The sequence below is a fragment of the Pseudophryne corroboree genome, chromosome 6, assembly GCF_028390025.1.
Source record: "Pseudophryne corroboree isolate aPseCor3 chromosome 6, aPseCor3.hap2, whole genome shotgun sequence".
Classification (NCBI taxonomy): domain Eukaryota; kingdom Metazoa; phylum Chordata; class Amphibia; order Anura; family Myobatrachidae; genus Pseudophryne; species Pseudophryne corroboree.
In genome coordinates, this window is record NC_086449.1 from 119159565 (window position 1) to 119180684 (window position 21120).

The window sequence follows — 21120 nt, forward strand, 5'->3', positions numbered from 1 at the left end:
TTGCGTGCACCCCATCACTAACGCAATGGATTAGCGCATGCTGTCACAGCTAATTACAAGCCACTGAATTATTGCTTGAGTCTCGGTTTTTATATTCTACTAAAATCAATGATGATTTGCAATTGGATCCCAACAGAAATTAACCCTAGCGTGAATGTGTGTGGCGTACATGTGGTAGGGAAAATAGATTGTAAGCTCCACTGGGGCAGGGACTGATGTGAATGGCCAAATATTCTCTGTAAAGCGCTGCGGATATGTGTGCGCTATATAAATAACTGGTAATAAATAATTCAGACAAAGAGAAAACCAACTTAAGTTGGGATAGGGCGTTACTGGGGTGCGTTTCTAAATGTGAGCTGCTGCCTGGGATAGGTTAGTCACACCTATGTTGAATACTAATGAGCAAAAAAGGGGGGTTGGGGGAAGCGCTTAACACTATGACGATGGATTGTCTAATAAAACACACACTTAATGCACTGAATACAAATTACATGTATAATACAAGATCAAATGAATTCATGAATTTACACTCCAGATGAAACAAATGGCTTCTAGTCACCTAAAGGTTGTATCACCACAGTTCGCCTATTCCTGGTATGTACACAGGACCTTACAATTGATGTAAGAGGACGTGATTTAATGTTTGAGACTGACAGCACAGTCATGGATCGGAAATTCTTATTTCCAGCGCTGGAGGGTTTTGATAGTCCCAGATGATAAATGCAAACAGGGAAGTCCTCACCATGCATGCGGTGGCTCTTGATGAAAGTCTGTTCCTTTATGCAATATGACGTCCAAGAAGATGGTGTGCAGGTCCCGTGATATTTATGTCTGAGGCATACGCGCCCCCACTTGTAGCAGGGAGGATGTAACTGGGCATTCACGTGTCGGCTATGTATACCATGGGCGCATCATGGGTGTGTAGTTGGAATTGTGGACTGTTCACAGTTGAGCCTACCAGGGATCAGTCTGATTTCAGACAGAGCTTTTGCACTAGGTATAGCGCTAGTACAGATGCAGACCGATAGTGATACCGGCTACTTTCACAAGAGGATGGAAGGGGCCATTGCACCATGCATTATGTGATGAACACATCTGTTATACAGTTCTGCTTTGTTCTATATCTGTACGGCTGGAAAGCAATGAGTCGCATACCTCTGCTCAACAGGAAAATATCTCGGCATAACACTTGAATGAATAACCCAACTCATCAATCATTTGTTGCTAATCCTGTGTCCTTTTCTATAGTTGGGGTTCACTCCTCTCCACCAGGCTGCACAGCAGGGACACACGGACATTGTCACCCTTCTGCTGAAGAACGGAGCTTGCCCCAACCAGGCCAGCATGGTAAGAGCCACCAGCCGCTACATGACCTCCACCTGTCATTATGTCTTGTCCCATGTCAGTCAGTTTTACAAAGAGTCTCCTAGTTCTGTTGTTGCGGCCTTTCATGGTCTGTCACTTTTTTGACTATCACTGTATTTATCACCCTGGTCTGTTTTTCTCTTGTCACCTGTCTTGCCTTCTGGCACGCTGCCTCATCACCCATCAAATGCCTCTTCTTGGCCTCTCATGCCCCACTCTTTTCCCCATTGCCCTGTTTTATCCTCCTGTGCCCTACACCTCTACAGAATGGGATCACGCCATTGGCCATTGCAAAGCGACTAGGATACATCTCAGTGACAGATGTTCTCAGTCTGGTGACAGATGGACCCCAGGCCCAGGTGAGTCATAAGAGGGGGAGTTATATTACAGTGACTGGAGACAAATGGGGAAAGCTACAGGGTGAGGTGAGTGATATATGGATGGGGCTGCCATTGAAAAGGTGAATGATAGGGATAGAAGCCACGTTGTCAGCTGGAACTTCCTAACAAGCTGGTAGCATCCAATTAGCTGGAAACTGAAAATGTGAAAGGAATATCGTATTTTATGTGCATGTGTTTATAAAGACACAGGATTCAAATGGAGTTAAATTGTCTGTGTCAGAAAAAGTTCTAAGCGGATGTTAGAATCCTATATCCTCTATTACATTCTGTCCCCTTCTGTTTACACATTAGATACTTACAAGTCTTTTGTTTAAATCAGTAACTACTATAGATCTACAGAATATTGGGGGTAATTCCAAGTTGATCGCAGCAGGAAATTTTTTAGCAATTGGGCAAAACCATGTGCACTGCAGGGGAGGCAGATATAACATGTGCAGAGAGAGTTAGATTTGGGTGGGGTGTGTTCAATCTGCAATCTAATTTGCAGTGTAAAAATAAAGCAGCCAGTATTTACCCTGCACAGAAACAAAATAACCCACCCAAATCTAACTCTCTCTGCACATGTTATATCTGCCTCCCCTGCAGTGCACATGGTTTTGCCCAACTGCTACAAAATATCCTGCTGCGATCAACTTGGAATTACCCCCATTGTACTGTTTCAACTAACCAATACTTTTGTAGCCATGAGTATACCCAAAACCTGAATGATCTTATCCCACTCTTCCTGCGATTACGCTCTCCTGCTGTACTGCCTGCGGGAAACCCTAGGGAGAGCAGACGACAGAGGGGAGTGAGCTGTATTAGCGGGCAGACTGTACTGATTATGCCCCTGTCCTGCACAGTCGAGCTGTTACATGCACCGACTATTGCGCTTGTCCATTCCCTAGTGTTGGTTTTGAATATCATAGTATAAACATAAGTAATTAGTAAGTAATAAATGTTTAATTAGGTTTTCATTAACACATAATTAGCATTAATTTACAACTCATCGGTTTGCTGTGTACATGCTGCCTTTGCATTTAATTGGCCCTCTAATAATATATGATGACTAAAATAAGGTTAACATCATGTTTAGGGCTTGGTTGTACCTGAATAATACATTTTAATTAAATACATGTTAAGTCATAAAACACATTACACAACTTCCAGTTGCTTTGAAATGAGCAATTGGTGATAAATAAGATAACTGAAAGCGGGCCTGATTCAGAAACAGTCACAACTTTGATGGTGACGCAACTGAGAGCTTATTGTCAGACTGCGCATGCATCGCGGCAGTAGTGCGCACGTGCCAAAGTACTTTTGCGACGCCTCTTGCAGTGAGGAATCAGTCGCAGAGTGCTTAACAGGAAGAGACCGTTTGGGGAAGCAATGGGCAGTGCCTGCAAAAGTGCGGGAGTGACGTGACTGTTTTCGGGCCATGTCTCGATGCGTGACTGTGATCTCATTCGCATAAAACATGGTACCAGCGTCGCAGCTCCGGTGGCCATTCAGCGCATTCATGGAGGCAGTCAGTGTTGCTCGCATCTGCGTTGCGGTTGTAACAGAGTACACAGTTGTTGAGCGTGTTGCGATGGCTTTAGTGGGCGTCTCTCGTGCCCGGTGTCAGCGGAGGAGGGGGGGTACTACTCTGCACAGAGCATACACACATTTATTCTAACTGGGACCTCGAGCAGCCAATGATATTCTATTATTTTTCTAGTACAGTGTAGTAAATAAAACATCTTACGAGTTGCTGTAGGTTGTAGCACTTTATTATGCCCCATGCAGCAGTGTCCTGATCCATGCTTGCTTTTCCCATTGTGGGCAGCAGAAGTGGTAGGGCACCTGTGACAGCGAGGCTTTGTCTGAGACGATGCTGAGCGTGACCACTGTTACATAGATCTCATCCCCAATAAGATGATTTTTTGGGGAAAATGTATTTACTTTTTTTCCAGATCTAGTAGACTGAAAAACTGAAAGAGAAGACAGATGAAAGAAATAGACATTTAGCTCCAGCCAGATACATGCTCAGTCTGTAGTCCTCTTTGCCTATAGCTGGAGCATGCAAATTAGATGCTGACCAACCCTTGTGGGCTCTCCTCCGAGTTGTTAAGGGGGGTACTCACAGAGAGATCCATGCTTAAAATCTAAGCAATCTGACTAGATTGCTTAGATTTTAAGCATGGATCACTCGTGTGTAGCCCCCTCAGCTATAGCGATGCGCAGCCCCGCACATCACTATAGCTGGTGCTAGATTGGCCTGCCGTGCAGGCCAATCTAGAACGTCGCTTATTTCACCCGCTGGGTGAAATGAGCGCCCCCCCCCCCCATCTCCTCCCGCACGCTCAACACACATCGCGCTGTGCTGAGCTGCGGGAGAGATGTGTGCTGAGCGTGTATAGGGCCCCTTAGGCAGACCAGATCAATCAATTATTTAATTAGGATCACTTGTTAAAGCACATACAGCTCCACAATGAGAACAAATGATATCTGAACGCATCCAGTGCAGGCCGGATAGATTAATTTGTCCTTGCTTTCTCCCTGGTCACACACACTCCAGTGTGTACTCTGCTTGACTTGTTCTTAGTAAATGACCAGATGTCGCCTGTCACTGGCATATCTCAATTTAGACAAACTAAATCTCAGCATCTACAACTTAACACTTCTGTAAGTTACAGTTACTTACTACCATCAAAAGATACAGCACTTAAGGGTTTATTTACTAAAGGTCGATTTTGATTTTCAGTCAATTTTGCAAATCGGAGATTTAGTAAAGTCAAAACCATCTGAAAATCGACTTAAAACCCAACTTTAGACTACAATAGACCATCAAACACACCATCGCTACTGTTCCATTGGTGCCTATCTCTCGTTTAGTAACAGTTGGTTTGAAAACCGACTTGAAATCGACCAAAGATCTTAAAAAATAATAGACTGATCAGAAACAATTGTCTGAGAGGTAACTATGATGCCTATAAAAGTAGAGCTGACGGACGCTATCAAGATATTTTGCAGTTGAGTGATTATCGGTAAATTGTGCATGCATATGCTTCACACTGCTCGTGCGCCGAAGTCTAATAGTGATGGAAATAATGCAGGCCTGTTGTAGCCATGTTTGTTGTGTGTTGCTGGCTGCACGTGTGAATCCATACTTATTCAGCGTGGCTCCGGCATCTCTGTTCAGGCTGCCATGCTGCGTGGCCGTTGATTTACAGGTGTGTCTTTTTACATCTTTGTAGCACTCCCTCCTGGGAATGCTACATCCCACTAGGCATCAACTATTTACAGCCGCGGGTCTGCAGTACACAGCTAATGGCAGTGGTGGGCACCTGCGACCTGATGTACCGCGAGTCGCTTGCGCAAGGATGTAAAAGGACACATCTGTACTCAAACTGATAATTAGCGCAGGATCTGCATGTGCGCTGGGAATGTGTACGCAGTTGCTGTGCCTGTGAGATGGATTTGGTGGGCATCTCTAGTTTTGAGGGCTTCTGTTTTTTTTTTAATATTTACTCACATCCTAAGCACGCACAATCGCAGATGCAGTCGCCATAGCGTCCGTCAATGAATCAGCCAGATATTAATAATACTGTAAAGGCTCTATGTGACGGTTCAAATTACAGGATTGTTGCTGTTTTAATCAATTTTTAAAGAAACACTTGGGGATCTGTGCACTTCTCATAAAAAGGGACCCAACCATGTGGTGCACTGTGGCTGTATGAATTATGGGCCTCAATCACTGCTGCGTCTTTGGATTCCCCACCCCCAAACGCTGACAGATTGTGGCTTAGGGAGCACTGCATGTGACAACACGGGACCTGCTCTGCACAGGCACAGAATGGGTTCTCATCAGAGGTGCACAAACCAGAATTAGAGGAACCACAGCAGCTTCTTGCATGTGGTATGTTAGAAAATCATCAGGAAGTGGTAGAAGATTATTGGTGGTTATTTATGTCTAGTTATAGTCGATTTTGAATGGAACTGACAAAATCTGACTGACATTAGACTGTAAAAATCGTCCAACATCCACATCGGTTTTTAAAGACAACAATAAACAACAAAACAGACTTTTAGTAATTAAAACACTGTGTCGATGTTGACCAATTTTAGATTTTAAATTGATCTAAAATCGATCTTTAGTAAATTTACCCCTGGTGTGAGGTTGTTGAAATGAGTTTACAGTTGTCACTTACCTGGTGGATGTGTAATCACTCCAACTGGAAATGCATTACACATTTTGGTAGTGTACTGTGGCAATTTAGTGGCTGAGATAGGACACAAAATTAAAGTCTGGATACTGGTGTATAAAATGCAGAGAGAAGAGCAGAGTTGTGTTGTATCCCCGGGCAATGGAAACAACACTTGCTCTGATGATCTAGATACCTGGCTAACAGCCACAGACAGCAGTTGGGAACACTGTATTCTGTAAACTTTGCAGGACGTTATGAATGACTCTATTAATGAAATCACACTGAGGGGCAGATTTACTAAGTCTTGAACAGTGATAAGGTTGAGAGAGATAAAGGGGCAGATGTATTAAGCCTGGAGAAGGCATAAATAAGTGATAATGCGGTGATAAGTGCAAGGTGATAACGCACCAGCCAATCAGCTCATAACTTTCAATTTACATATTGGAGCTGATTGGCTGGTGCGTTATCACCTTGCACTTATCACTGCTTTATGCCTTCTCCAGGATTAATACATATTCCCCAGTGTGCTGTGTTTGAAAAATGTCAGTTAGGAGTTGATTGGTTGGTACTTAATCTCTTACCTCCTTATCACTCTCCAGGCTTAGTGTATCTGCTCCTGACTGTGGGACATCCCTTTAAATACTCCACAGATTCCATATGTTTACTAGGTAATTGGCAAAGTCCATGGCAGGGAAATAACACTTCCTATTCATAAGCTGATTTGGATTGTTGTCATGAGAGTCTAGTTGGCCCATATATATTTTAGAGAGCCTGGTGTCACTTTCTCAGTTATATAGCCTGTGGGCAAACATGCCGCGCTTTGCATTCAAAACACCCATTTGTAACATTAGCTCTTAGTTCCGGATATGAGATCAGATAACTTAGAGACTTTTACGTGATCAGGAGAGAGTAGAAGGGGTGGCAGGAATGACATGATAAATGCAGAGGTGTTAGCAGTCACTAGGGCTCCAGGGTCAGTTGGTGACTTTGTCTCTCCTACAGCCAGCCAACGAAAGGCACAGGATGAGCTTCCCAGAAACTGTTGACGAGATGCTGGATGTGTCAGAGGATGAAGGTGAGAGATGTCCTTCTGTCTCCCTAACCTCAGATCCTTCTCCTCAATCTCTCTCGGCCTCCGGCCCTAACCTGCCTTTCTATGTCACTGTACAGTATGTTTCCCCCACCCCTAACTTTAGTGTTGCCCTCCAAAGTTTAATTCTCCTCAGTTTACCCTGGGACTAAGCTTTGGATAAATCTCTGGCTCTTCTTATTTTCTAGGAACCCCCCACCTGCCTCTACATGGTAGGAACTGTGTCACTTTTTACCCCCACAAGCCTCCTAACGGCCCCACTCATTCAGCTTTATTCATCTCAGCAACCTCAAACCACAGCATCTCACTAACATCTAATTAGTAGCCTATTGCCTCCTCTAATTACTTCTCATTACATCTTAAGAGCAGCTTGGCATAGCTCCAATTAACCAGCTTGCTTTATCAACATGTTTTATGGAGGACCTGTTACCTGCACGCAGGTGGCGTTACATTGGCTGAACCCATGTTCATGGGAACGTAGCTACAGTGCAGGAAACAGGTACACTCTCAACTGACTAGATTTGCATCTCATTAACAGTGTCACACATATTTTATATGTTAATTATTACACACATTATTAATTGGTTTTCTGCTAATCTTTAATAATCACTGCCTAAATTCTTAGTTAAGTGTCAATTATTTAACTTTAATCAATAGTGTTTTCAAAGGGTAAATAATGGACATACACACACACACACCCTTACTGTACATAGAATTATTATTATTTTCACAATTGTTACAGTTATGTCTATGGGGATGTCTAACACTGTATTAAAACATATAAAGTTATCTGAAGATTGAGCACCTATTTTTCTGTATATACAACTTGAGCTGAGGTTGAGTACCCTCACTTGTATAGTATAATTAGAGCACATTTATTAGAAATATACAATCTTTACTAAGTTGTGGAGCATTCAGTGTAAATGAACTTTGCTTTTGTATTCAATGGGGAAAAAATCATTTATTTCTGAACATAAAAAATAAATTTAAGTATTAAATGTCATCTATTACCCTGAGAATATACGGCTGCCAATATATGTGGATAGTCTGTTTAAAGTAATCTGCCAGGATTAATGCTACTACTGCAGTCATTGAATGGGAATAGAATGCCATTTACAGATCTTCACAGTATATTAAATTAAAGTGCATGGGTATCAAAAGAAAGCACTAGAGTTGTGTACCCACAGTTCTTCTTTAGTTGCAGCGTTGTATTAGCCTCCAGATAAATGCCGCTCAAGTGGCCAGACCAACAGAATGAAGTCAGATTGATTCAACTGGACTTTTATAGAGCCTTTTATAAAACACTACTTATAGTGGCTCCTTATCACAGAGGCGTGGGTGTGTAGCGCAGGGTTTCCCAACCATGATCCTCAAGGCGCACTAACAGTCCAGGTTTTAGTGATATCCATTCAGATGACTTGGGGTAATAAGCTCGGTAGAGGGTTGCATTGGTACAAAACAAAAACAACCTAGCTCCCATTTAGGGCACTGACACTTATTCGCCCCTGACTATCTTTGGGCATTTAGGGGGGTATCCAATTAGTCATGGTTAATTACAGCTGATAATTGTCTCGCCGGGGGCTATCCTATTAGTCCCAATAAGCTTGCGTCTTATCTGGGATTTTGTTTCACCTGCCTCAGGCAGCCGAAACCAAATCCCCGTCAACAGCCCCTTTTTCATCCGAAAACAGAGCTGTTTCTACCAAAATCACACAGGTTTCACTGAATCTGTGTGTTTTCGTGAGAAAATGTATTTGTTTTACAGGTGATCAAATTGGATAGCCTGTAAAAAAAATATGGATGAAACTTCGGGTAAAATCTGGAAAAATTTCCTTTTTTTTTTTTTTTTTGCGTCGATGTTTCTTCACAGGTAAATGGATACCCCCTAAACTCTGCAAACAAAGTCTCACAGTCTGCTTCCTGCATGGTTACACAGGCTCCGGCCTGGCTTGGCTGGCTGCCACAACTTCACAGTCGCAGTTCAGAGGTTCAGGTGTAGACACTGGCCTCCTGGCCCCCAGTGGCTTCCAAGCACACACTGGTCTCTGACTACAGTCAAACTGCTAGAACCCAAACTGGGTTGTGTTTCCACAGGGCAGCAGCCTCCTCTGGCTATAACAGTCTCACCCAGACTTTTTGCACTCTCCAGCTGTAGGGCTTAGGTGTGCTCGGGTGTGGATCATTGGGTCGACAGTAACTAGGTCGACAGTAATTAGGTCAACCACTATTGGTCAACAATGACTAGGTCGACACCTGAAATAGGTTGACACGGTCATTAGGTCGACATGGAAAAAGGTTGACATGAGGTTTTTTTAAAAAAAAATTGGTGTTGTTTTCTTCATAAAGTGACCGGGAACCTCAATTAGTGTACTTTGTCACCACGCATGGTGAGCGAACTTCGGGCAAAGTGCCTCTCTGTGCTAGGCACAAGTTACTGTTCCCAATTGTAGTCCATGTGGATCGTAAAGTATGAAAAAGTTAAAAACTCATGTCGACCTTTTCATGTATCGACCTAGTGACCATGTCGACCTAATGCATGTTGACCAATATTGGTCGACCTAATGGATGTCGACCTAAGGACCAGATACCAGTGTGCTCACACCTGCCTTCTCTTCCCTGTGTGGGCAAATCCCTCCTGCCCCACACAGAATGCATGACTCACAATGTTATCTACCTTCATACTGCAACACCTGCTTGATCACAGATGGTTAAATCTAAAAAAACTGAGGTACTAATGAAGTCACCTTTTGCTCAACTATGACTGTCCTTAAAACCTGACCTGTTATACTCCTTTCACACCGCACAAATAACCCTGTATCGACCCGGTATATTGCCAGGTCGACGCGGGCCGCTGTGCGGTATGGAAGGGGTCACTCCTGACCCGGTATTTCAACCCAGGAATAAAGAAGGGTTATTCCCGGGTCAGGTGCAGTGTGAATGGGTTGCCGGGTCGATGCGACCAGAGACCCGTTCACAGTATAAGCAGAGGTGGCGTTGAGATGATCTCATCTCCCAGCGCCGCATCCGCCCCCACCCCCGATACCGACTCTGTCCCCACCCCCCAATGGCAACCCGACCCGGAAGCCAGTCTGAAAAGGGTCCAATGTCGGGATCATTAGTGCACCTTGAGGACTGAGGTTGGGAATGCCTGATCTAGCGTAATTGTAAGCAAACTATAGTACTTTTTTGTTAATGTTGTACATTTTATGCTCATTTATAGTTACACTTAGAAACATTTTAAGAAATATGTTTTGTTGATTATTTTCATTTAATTGTGGTAAAAGCATCTAGGGATTCACTTATTAAATCGCTAACTCAGAATTAGTTTTATTTTCCATGGCTATTGTATTAACACATTATTTTTTAGTATAGACCATTTATTTGTGCGCTAAGAACTGATCATTTTAATTATTACACTTTGGGAGTAAAGACGTTAAGAGTGGTAATTAGGTGTTGTTTTTGAATAGCATTGTGTAAACATAAGTAATTATCATGTTTCATTAGGTTTTCATTAACATATAATTAGCATTCACTTACAACTGAAGTGCTTTTAGTAATACTCTGTATTATTCTGCTATATACTGTACATATCAAATGTACATCTAATTGGCCTTCTCATCATGAATAACTGTAGCACCAATTAAGCAAGTAATCTGAATACTGATACTAATATGTAGTACACAATCTATGGAAGCCAGGGCTAATTCATTTATGTGTGTTTTTTCTTAATTAAATCTGTCCCATTCCTTAGTTTACAGATGATATTTTAGGGGACATATATTTTTTATTTTGCGTCATTCTAGGGACAATGCAGAATTCTAACGCAACTGACAAGCGTGCAGTCTCCAAAAGCTAGGGCCACACATAGCGTCCAAGTGAATCCCGCTTGGCCAGAAGGGTTTTTTTTGTGTTCACACGGATCCTGTTCTGCAGGATGCCGCAGAACAGGATCCGGCCAGTATCACACGGGATCTCAGTGTGAACACATACATTGAAATGTATGTGTTCACCTTGAAATCCCGTCGTCCTGCCATCTGGCTCAACTGCAGCATGCTGCGGGTGGATCTGGCGGCAGGGGGACTTTCGCATATGTGTGGGCGCCTACATAGGCGCCCATCTGCAGGCTCCTTCCGGCCAAGCAGGACCCGCTTGGCCACTATGTATGGCCCTAGCCTTAGTAACGTAAATTCTCTGCACAGATTGGTGTCATCATACACTAAAGCAGGCCCAGCAATATCATGGCATGCTTAATTGATATGCTATGCTTTATAGTTTGAGCCTTTTGCTCTACATGACAACTGCTGTCTATAAGATCTGTGTGGTAATACTGTAGATTTTAAGGGGTTGTGACATTTGAGGAAATATATATCCAATCACACTGCTGTATAAAATAAGGTTTACTTCATATTAGTTGTACATTAGTAATACATTTGAAGAAAATACAGCTACACAGTTCCAGAGACACATCCATAGCCGAACATCAGTATAAATCTTGTTTTTCCCCAGTTAATAACCTTGTAACAATTACACTGTCATATTTCACATCATATTAACTCCTAATCTTAGAAACATCTCTAAATACCATTAACAAAACTGTTAAACCTGTCCATTATCATGTTATTAAAAAGATAATGGACATATGGAAATATATGTTAAAGCTAAGACATATATTGCACCGTATAAAATGAAGGCTTCCCATTCTATAGTCACTAACATAATCACGCATCTCATTAACATGCATAATATTACAAGCTGCTTTGTGGATCATTACTGATTACACACCTGTGTGTCCGTGTGCTTCTATTGCATGTTTCTGTGTATGTGTCTGTGTGCGTGCTTGCCTATGTACACACTTTTCCAGTGTTATTTGTACGTGTCCTCTGCAAAGTTGTGTCAGAATCCATACAATGAAGAATTTAGTGTGTTTGTATGTCACCCATGTTGATCTGAATGTACTACCCCTGTGATTGGCCAGTGTCTGTATTCCAACTTTACTTTTTGCTTTAGGGGAGGAGCCACCAGATTTCAGGCCTCCTCCTTCAGGGCCTAGGGAGCCAGATGACGATACGGACATGGAGTTCTTACCCAAACTGGACCATGTGTAAGTAGCAATGGATCATTTCGTTGATCAGGGCTTTTATTTTCTATAGTGCCGTTATCTATTTACTTTCTTATACAGAGTTGGATCACCTGCGATACCCAGAATTCCCTGTGTCACCCCAGAAGCAGTCATACTAAAAAAAGAGGACGACGAACCGGTAACTACTACAACAAAATCACATCAGCAGCTTAACAGCAGTATATCTACACTGCAATTGTTGCCATAATCTATAAAAACTAGAGCATCCTACCTTAGGGCACAGCAATTAGTAATTACTGAATATAGACCCACAGTACATTTATATATACACTAAGGCTTTTAATTACTAAGGGCAATGGTTTTACTAAAAAAATACCCCTAATGGAGGAATTAAATTAGCCGTGGGGGTTTACCCCACGACTAACTGGCAGCAAAAATCCTGTGGTGCAGCCGGGAAAGGCTATTTAATAAAATAGCCTTCTTCCAGCAACCAAAAAAATCGGGATTCACGTGTGGGAAACCACTGATTCCACGTAAACTGCGGTCTCAGTGTGTTTATTCCTGCGTGCCACCCAATTTTGGGGTTCTTATCGTGGACTTTTCCTCGCAGTTCGTTTAGTCCGTCCCCGGGGGCTCGCGCGCGGGGTAAACCCTGCTGATTGAATTGAAGTCCAGTGCGGCAATTACACCGCGGCTCATTGAATTCCCCCCTATGGGTTCAAGAAATAAATCTCTGTTTGTGCTTATCAATACCATATGCAATATACAATAATTCCAAAAGTTTTGTAAGCAGTTCTTCCTGGATTATGCAAAACATCTTAGAACGCAAGACACAAAGTGCTGGTAGTGTAGTAATTTAGGACTCAGTGATAAAAAAAACTCTATTATAATAATAATAATAATAATAATAAAAAAATGTGTGCACTTAAAATATATAAAGGTATAAGTTTCTCTGGGTTTCTTTGGTTATATTGTGGGAATTTCTTCAAAGGAATGTCTCTCTGATCTACAGATGTGTCCTCTTACATCTTTGCTCCATGCACTATAACTCGCGTAATGCATAACGCACAAGTGTTGCACAACTCGGTAGCGCTGAGCGTCTTTTTTCGCAATTTTTCCATGAACATGCGTCTTAGACGTAATGCAATAGGAAGCACAAGCCACTTCTGCTGATTAAAATGATATGCAGCATGCCTTTATTCTGTGTGTGACTGTGCTTGCATACAAAATGCTATGCTATAGTGTTATCCTGGAAAACACTGTAACGTGGCATTTTGCTATGCAGATAGAATCGCAATTACACACAGAATATGTGTATAAAAGACGCATTTTCGAGGGGAAAAAAATCACAAAAAAAGACACTCTGCATCACGTTATGGAGTGACTTGAAGGGCTGTTTAGCATGACTGTAGCAAGGATGTAAAGGGACACACCTGTATGCTGGCCTGCAATATACCCACACACCAAATACACCTAACACAACCAACAGCACTGCTAGTGTAATATATCATGGGGCCTAATTCTGAGTTGATCGCAGCAGCAAATATTTTAGCAGTTGGGCAAAACCATGTGCACTGCAGGGGGGACAGATATAACATGTGCAGATAGAGTTAGATTTGGGTGGGGTGTGTTCAAACTGAAATCTAAATTGCAGTGTAAAAACAAAGCAGCCAGTATTTACCCTGCACAGAAACAAAATAACCCACCCAAATCTAACTCTCTCTGCAAATGTTATATCTGCCCCCCCTGCAGTGCACATGGTTTTGCCCAATTGCTAACAAACTTGCTGCTGCGATCAACTCAGAATTACCCCCATGGTACTTTATAACAGCTTATCTAACAAAGGTTGTACTAGACAAGTATAAGTCAACAAATCCACTGCATCCATTCCCAGGTTCTACCATCATTCTTAATTCCGGGATAGGTACAACCAATGGCCCTCATTCAGATGTGGACGGAATAGCGGCTCATGCAGCAAAGTAATGATGTTAAGTACTTTGCGCTGTGATAGAGTACGGGTCTGCGATGTCGGTCGCACTGCGGCATCAAACTCAGTGATTGACAGTCTGATGCCGTTTGGGGGTGGGTAGGAAGCAGCAATGACATCCATTTCTTCAAACAGAGGCGTGTTGCTGCCATTGCAGAGGAAGGATGAAGCCCGGATATACGTCTGAGGAAGGAAATTTCCTGGCCTCTAGGAAAGAATTGAGGTGGGCGGCTTGCACGACCCCATGAGTCACGCAGCCGTCCAAAGGTGTTGGAGATGATTCGAAACTGCATCCTTGGATGCAGGAGTGACACGTCCTGCTGCGTTTCCATATTAGAGCTATCACTGTTGCTTCTATGTACTGTAAGCAGAAGTGATGGTCCCTGGCCCAATGTACCAGAAGACCAACCAACGTGTTTCTTTGTTGCCAACTTACTCAGGGCTACTTACAAACATTGGGGGTCATTCAGATCTGATCCATTTGCACGGGCATTCGCAAGGTGCTTGACAGGAAGGTTTGTGGGTGGCAACTGACCGTTTACAGGGAGTGTCAGGGAAGACGCAGGCGGGCTCAAGCATTTTAAGGGAGGGTGTCTGACATCAGCTCCGGCCCTGATCTGCAGGATTCAATTGCACTGGAAGAGTAAGTCCTGGGCTGCGCAGAGACTGCACAATCTGATTTTGTGCAGTTCTGTTACACATGGGATCGCACACTTGCACAGCGAAAATACACTCCCCCTGTAGGCGGCGACTATCTGATCGCAGGACAGCAAAAAACGCAGCCCAGCGATCAGATCTGAATGACCCCTATTGTCGGAAAGTAGCAACCAATCATCCATCTAGTTAGCTATTATCTATTATCCATCAACAACAGACTATACTGGCACTATATAAGTAACTGTTAAAATAATAAAAGAAATAGTGCAAGTTACACAAATGTCCCCAACTGTATTAAAATGTTATAAACATATGTAAACTAACCTTGAAAACAATAAAATGAATGGTTATAAGTTGTCCTTTTACCCTGTCTGGATTTAGTTGTCTAGAGAGTTAGATGACGAGTCCTTGATCCCCAGCAGTCCAGCTACTGAAACGTCAGACAACATCAGTCCTGTGGCAAGTCCTGTCCACACTGGGTGAGTGACCAGAAAGACCTTCACTATTTCTATTAATGCAACTAATAGTAGGCAAAATGTCAATTATATATTCTGTACTCATCAATAGATGTCCCTTTTCTGCCTGTGCAGTCTGCTACAGTAATTGGCAGCTGCCACTACAGTAATGATGTAGGGCAGCAACTAGAATGAAAAGGGTCCCTATAAATATATATATAATACTGTTACCAGCCTCTATATAGGTGACAGAATCCTTTTACATTTGGAGCTCAACGTTGACTTACTGTAATTATTAGATAACTGCAACTGATGTTACTGACATAACTTGAAGTCACTAAAATGATGTGTAGTAGTACTAAAATGATGGGTGGCAGAGTGGTTAACATTGCTGTCTTATAGCTCTGGGGTCAAATACCTCTGTCTTAGAACACACAAATCGTTCTACTGTACGTCTGTACAAACTGTAAAACTTCTATACAGGGCAGCATGGTGTTTAACATTGCTACCTCACTGCACTGAAGTCATAAGTGAAATTCATATCTGTGTGGAGTTTGTATGTCCACCTTGTATTTGCAATGGTGTCCACCAGTTATTCTGGTTTTCTCCTACACCCCAAAAAACACAGTGGTAGATTAATTGGATCTGCCAACATTAAACCTAGTGTTTATGTGTGCACGTATGTGTGTATATGTGTTAGGGTCTATATACTAAGCCTTGGATGGAGATAAAGTACCAGCCAATCAGTGTCTAACTGCCGTGTCACAGGCTGAGTTTGAAAATGACAGAATCTCATTGGCTGGTACTTTATCTCCATCCACGGCTTAGTAACTAGACCCTTACGACTGTTAGCTCCAATAATGCAGGCACATATGGTAATGACAGATATTCTCTATATACACTGCATAAATTGGTGGCGCTATATAAAGAAATAAAGAAATAAATAATAATACTAATCAAACACTTGGCCAGATGAAATCCTCAACAACTCTGTGAGTGCAGGGATCACTGTGCATAATTGATAATACTCTTGTACCATCCATAGTAGTCACCAGTGCATAGTGACATAAAAGGTGACTAGTTCTGTTCTCTGACCAACTTGTGCTGTAACGTGTTTGAACTCTGCAAATGATTTAAATGTACAACTCATCACATTGCATTCACAGCAAGTATAGAGGAGGGGGATGAATGTTACAGAGACGCAATCTTGACAAGTGTTGTATCACAGATGGTGTTTGTATATACAGAAATAAGTAGATGTCATAAAGCTGGTTATAAATAACTATTGGATGACTAGAAGGAGTATAATATAAAGAATATTCATGAAATAGGATGAGAAACAAAATAAAATAAATATACATACGGCATTTGGTGAACATGGGGACACAGTGACATACAGTGACACTCTGCTACATGCCAGGTTATAAACACATACATTATGTACTGTAATCTTGGCTTGCATAGTCGGTTATATACTTCTAAAACAGATTATTGTTTCTTGCAGGTTTTTGGTCAGTTTTATGGTAGATGCCCGGGGTGGATCTATGCGTGGAAGCCGTCACAATGGTCTGCGGGTTATCATCCCACCCAGGACATGTGCTGCGCCCACACGCATTACGTGCCGCCTTGTGAAACCACAAAAGCTCAACTGCCCACCTCCGCTGGGTGAGGAAGAGGGACTGACGAGCAGGATCATTGCCCTGGGACCTACTGGAGCACAGTTTCTGAGGTGGGAGCTACATTCTATTACCCCATGTCACACACGTCCAGGTTCATCGCTATCAATATTCTCTGGTATTTTTTAATCTCCTTTATTCTTATAACTGTATCAATTGTATCATTTATTTGTCTACATACCTGCTCCAAGACAACATTATCAATGAAGCCTACATCCATTCTCACGCTCTCCCTTTCTCACAGCCCGGTGGTGGTAGAGATCCCCCACTTTTCGTCAGCTGGTCGTGGTGATCGGGAGTTGGTCATTCTCCGTAGTGATAACGGGTCAGTGTGGAAGGAACATCAGAACCGGTATGGGAGGGAATACTTGGAGGAGGCCCTGAGCGGGATGGATGAAGGTATGAGCTGTCTAGCAGATGCAATTTAGTTTTTTCAAAATACTTAAAGTGGATGTAAATGGTCAAAAGAACACAGCGATGGTGAAACGAGAAGAAATATACTTATCTCCAATGGTGATAAAAAAAAAAACACTGATAGAACAACTCAAATCACATTCGACTAAAGTTAAAATTAATAAATGAAATTAGTAACATGATCAAATTATTAAATTTGATGTAGCCAATTGAGATTTGAAAACTTACTCTAGCATTAAAAAAGAAGCTGTAATTCAGCATGTAAGTGGGCTGTATATATGCAACGCTCAGTCATGGATCATCAAACCATTAGGAATGAGCAGCCAGGGAGAGTTGAGATCTTCTTCCTTTTTTTATGTCTGAAACAAAGTTTGAGCTCTAATAAAGCTGCTTTGGGAATGAGCTGAAGTTGGATGTACTGTAAGTAAAGTCCCGCAATCAGTAGGATAGACCCTTCGACAGTTCAAAATGCGGAGATGTGTGGTCTGTAATAAGTCACTGTCAACAAGAACAGGTAGCAACAGGCTAACGTGTTTCTGTGGCAAATTCCCAACAGCCTGGTACCAGTCTCGCCTCCATTTCAGCAAATAGGATGAAGCTCTTTACTCTCCATGGCTGCTCAGGTCTCAGCTCTTGCTTAGGGTAGCCGAATCAGATCTGTGCTGCAATTAATCTAATTGTACCTGATATTGTAGTTACCAAAAGTTTATTTTGGCTTTCTGAGTAATAACACAGGGAGGTCTCTGGGGACAACTGAATTCTATGTGAAGTGCACACATCATGACAACTCCAGTACCCCAGTGTTGCACATTTTCCTACACACTTCTCTGGGGTGAAAAGGAAAATGCGCGATGGTGGTGGCACAAGGTACCAGCATGTAGACTTTTCCCCCCAAATTACTGGTAATTGAATGATCTCATCTGCGTGAGGGACAAATATTTTGTGGGTGTTTCTTTGTTTTTAAGTTAAAAGAATAAAACATCTGTTTCCCCTACATCTAGGGGCAGATTCAATCACAGGCTTTACTGTGCGGCTTTAGAGGGTCATTCAGATCTGATCACTAGGCAGCGATTTTTGCTGTCCTGCGATCAGATAGTCGGCGCCTACAGGGGGAGGGTATTTTCGCTGTTCAAGTGTGTGAACGCATGTGTAGCAGAGCTGCACAAACTGATTTTGTGCAGTCTCTGCGCAGCCCAGGACTTACTCAGCCACTGCGATCACATCAGGCTGATTTGGACCGGATTTTACGTCAGACACCCTCCCTTCAAACACTTGGTCCCGCCTGCGTTTTTCCGGACACTCCCTGAAAGCGATCAGTTGCCACCCACAAACGGCTTCTTCCTGTCAATCTCCTTGCAAACGCCTGTGCAAATGAATCCGTCGCACAATCCCGTTGCTGACCACGTTCCCCGTTGCAGCTGTCCGTCATGCCTGCGCTTTGCGGCGCACACGCATGTGCAGTTCGGATCTGATCGCCCGCTGTGCAAAAACACACAGCAGCATTCAGATCTGAATGACCCCCTTCGTTCCTGGATTAAGTGCCTTGGGCTATTCAATCACTGCCCATGGTTAGCCCACACACAGGTTTAGACACTGGATTAAGCACGCAAGTAGCCCCAAGGGTGCCCTTAATGCTTCCTCGCAGCCTCCGGAGCATTTAACCCAGAAGCTAACACCGTGCGGTAAACACCACGGCTAATTGAATCTGCCCCCAGTGTACTTAAAATAAAAATCAATTGTATATGTTACCAAGAGTTCCCTAAAAAAGGAGATTTATGGTAGACTTACCATTGTTAAATCTCTTTCTGCGAGATACACTGGGTTTCACAGGGAATACATCAGGGTGTAGAGATGGATCTTGATCCAGGCACCAACAGGTTAAAGCTTTGGCTGTCCCAGGATGCACTGGGGCCTCCTCTATAACCAGTCCAATGAAGGAGCAGGTAAAAGAGAAGGCAGATGTTAGTCACATAGAACCACATTCTAACGATAGGAGAAGGGACCAGCGGCTAATGCCATAGAAACCCATAGAAGCTAGGTGCGTCACGGCGGTAACCCTGTGGAACCCAGTGTACCTTGCAGAAAGAGATTTAACAATGGTAAGTCTACCATAAATCTCCTTTTCTGCAGCGGGGTACACTGTGTTCCACAGGGAACTCATCGGGATGTCCTAAAGCAGTTCCTCAAGCGAGGGGGCGCGCCTTAGCTGGTATGAGGACCTGGCATTCAAAGGAAGCATCCTGGGAGGCGGAAGTATCAAAGACGTAGAACCTAATGAATGTGTTCACTGAGGACCACGTAGCCGCCGTGCACAATTGTTCTGCGGACGTGCCACGGCGGGTCGCCCAAGAAGGTCCAACATACTGAGTAGAATGGGCTTTAATAGCAGCAGGAGCTGGAGGTCCAGCCTGTGCATAAGCTTATGCAATCACCATTCTAATCCACCTGCCCAAGGTTTGCTTAGTCGCAGGCCAGTTACATTTGTGAAAACCAAAAAGTGCAAAAAGGAAATCTGACCTCCTGATAGAGGCAGTCCTCTCCACGAATATTTACGGAGAGCCCGTACCACATCCAAAGACCGCTCTTTTGAGGACAAACCAGAAGAGATGAAGGCTGGAACCACAATCTCTTGGTTAAGGTAAAAAGATGACACCACTTTAGGTAAAAACCAGAGCGAGTTCTAAGAATTGCCCGGTCACGGTGAAATATTAGGAAGGGTGGACGACAGGACAAAGCGCCTAGGTCTGACACCCTCCTAGCAGAGGCAATAGTCAGTAGGAACAGGACCTTGACCGTGAGCCATTTAAGGTCCACTGACTCAAGAGGTCCAAATGGAGACTCTTGCAGGGCATTCAGAACAACAGACAAATCCCATGGAGCCACAGGAGGGACACAGGGAGGCTGAATCCGTAAAACACCCTGAGTGAATGTATGAATGTCAGGAATAGACGCATTTTTTCTCTGAAACCATACCGACAAGGCAGATATATGAACCTTGAGGAAGGCCAGGCGAAGGCCTAAGTCCAGGCCTTGTTGCAAAAAAGCCAGAAGTTCTGAATTTGTATGCATCGTAATTCTTAACAACACACCAGGTGTAGTAAGAATTCCAGACCCTGTAAAATATCCATGCAGATGCCGGTATTCGGGCCTTTAGCATAGATTGGATAACCGCCTCGGAGAATCCTTTGGCCCTCAGGAATGTCAAAGCCAGTCTGGCCAGGTCCAGGTAGACACAAGGGCCCTGAACGAGGAGGTCTGGGTGTTGAGGAAGTAGAAGCGGACGCTCCATCGATAGACCCTGCAGGTCTGAGAACCAATGGCATCTGGGCCACGCTGGAGCGACTAGAAGTAGTATTCTTCCTTCTTGTTTGAACTTCCGTAGTACCCTGGGCAGGAGTGACACTGGAGGGAACACGTTGGGCAACCAAAAGTTCCATGGAATTGCCAGTGCGTCCACAAACACTGCTTGAGGATCTCTGGTTCTTGATCTGAATACCGGAACTTCGTCATTGTGTCGAGACGCCATCAGTACTGCATCTGGTAGGCCCCATTTGTTCACTAGGAGTTGAAAGACTTCCTGATGAAGACTCCACTCCCTGGCATGCACGTCCTAACGACTGAGGAAATCCGCTTCCTAGTTGAGGACTCCCGGAATGAACACTGTCGATATTGCTGGCAGATGGCGTTCCACCCAACAAAGGATTTTTGACACTTCCATCATTGCCACGCGGCTACGAGTGCCACCTTGATGGTTTATGTATGTCACCGTGGTGGCGTTGTCTGACCATACTTAAACAGGCCTGTTCTTTAACAGAAGCAGGGCAAG

At 43.4% G+C, this 21120-nt stretch overlaps 1 protein-coding gene across 7 annotated transcripts in view; it reads left to right on the forward strand.

Moving 5' to 3' along the window:
• Nucleotides 1–21120, forward strand: part of ANK1 (ankyrin 1) — a 451795-nt gene that overhangs the window by 298459 nt on the left and 132216 nt on the right. For 6 of the 7 annotated variants that reach the window (XR_010180528.1, XM_063931753.1, XM_063931756.1 and 3 more), the window contains exons 20-28: nt 1249–1347; nt 1632–1724; nt 6938–7010; nt 7214–7237; nt 12033–12126; nt 12205–12283; nt 15131–15228; nt 16709–16933; nt 17125–17279. Coding sequence is in view for 6 of the 7 variants with exons in the window: in XM_063931753.1 (XP_063787823.1) it covers nt 1249–1347; nt 1632–1724; nt 6938–7010; nt 7214–7237; nt 12033–12126; nt 12205–12283; nt 15131–15228; nt 16709–16933; nt 17125–17279 (940 nt within the window). In the remaining variant the exon portion in view is untranslated. The remainder of the gene's footprint in view (nt 1–1248; nt 1348–1631; nt 1725–6937; nt 7011–7213; nt 7238–12032; nt 12127–12204; nt 12284–15130; nt 15229–16708; nt 16934–17124; nt 17280–21120) is intronic. The other variant, XM_063931754.1, reaches the window with a different exon arrangement.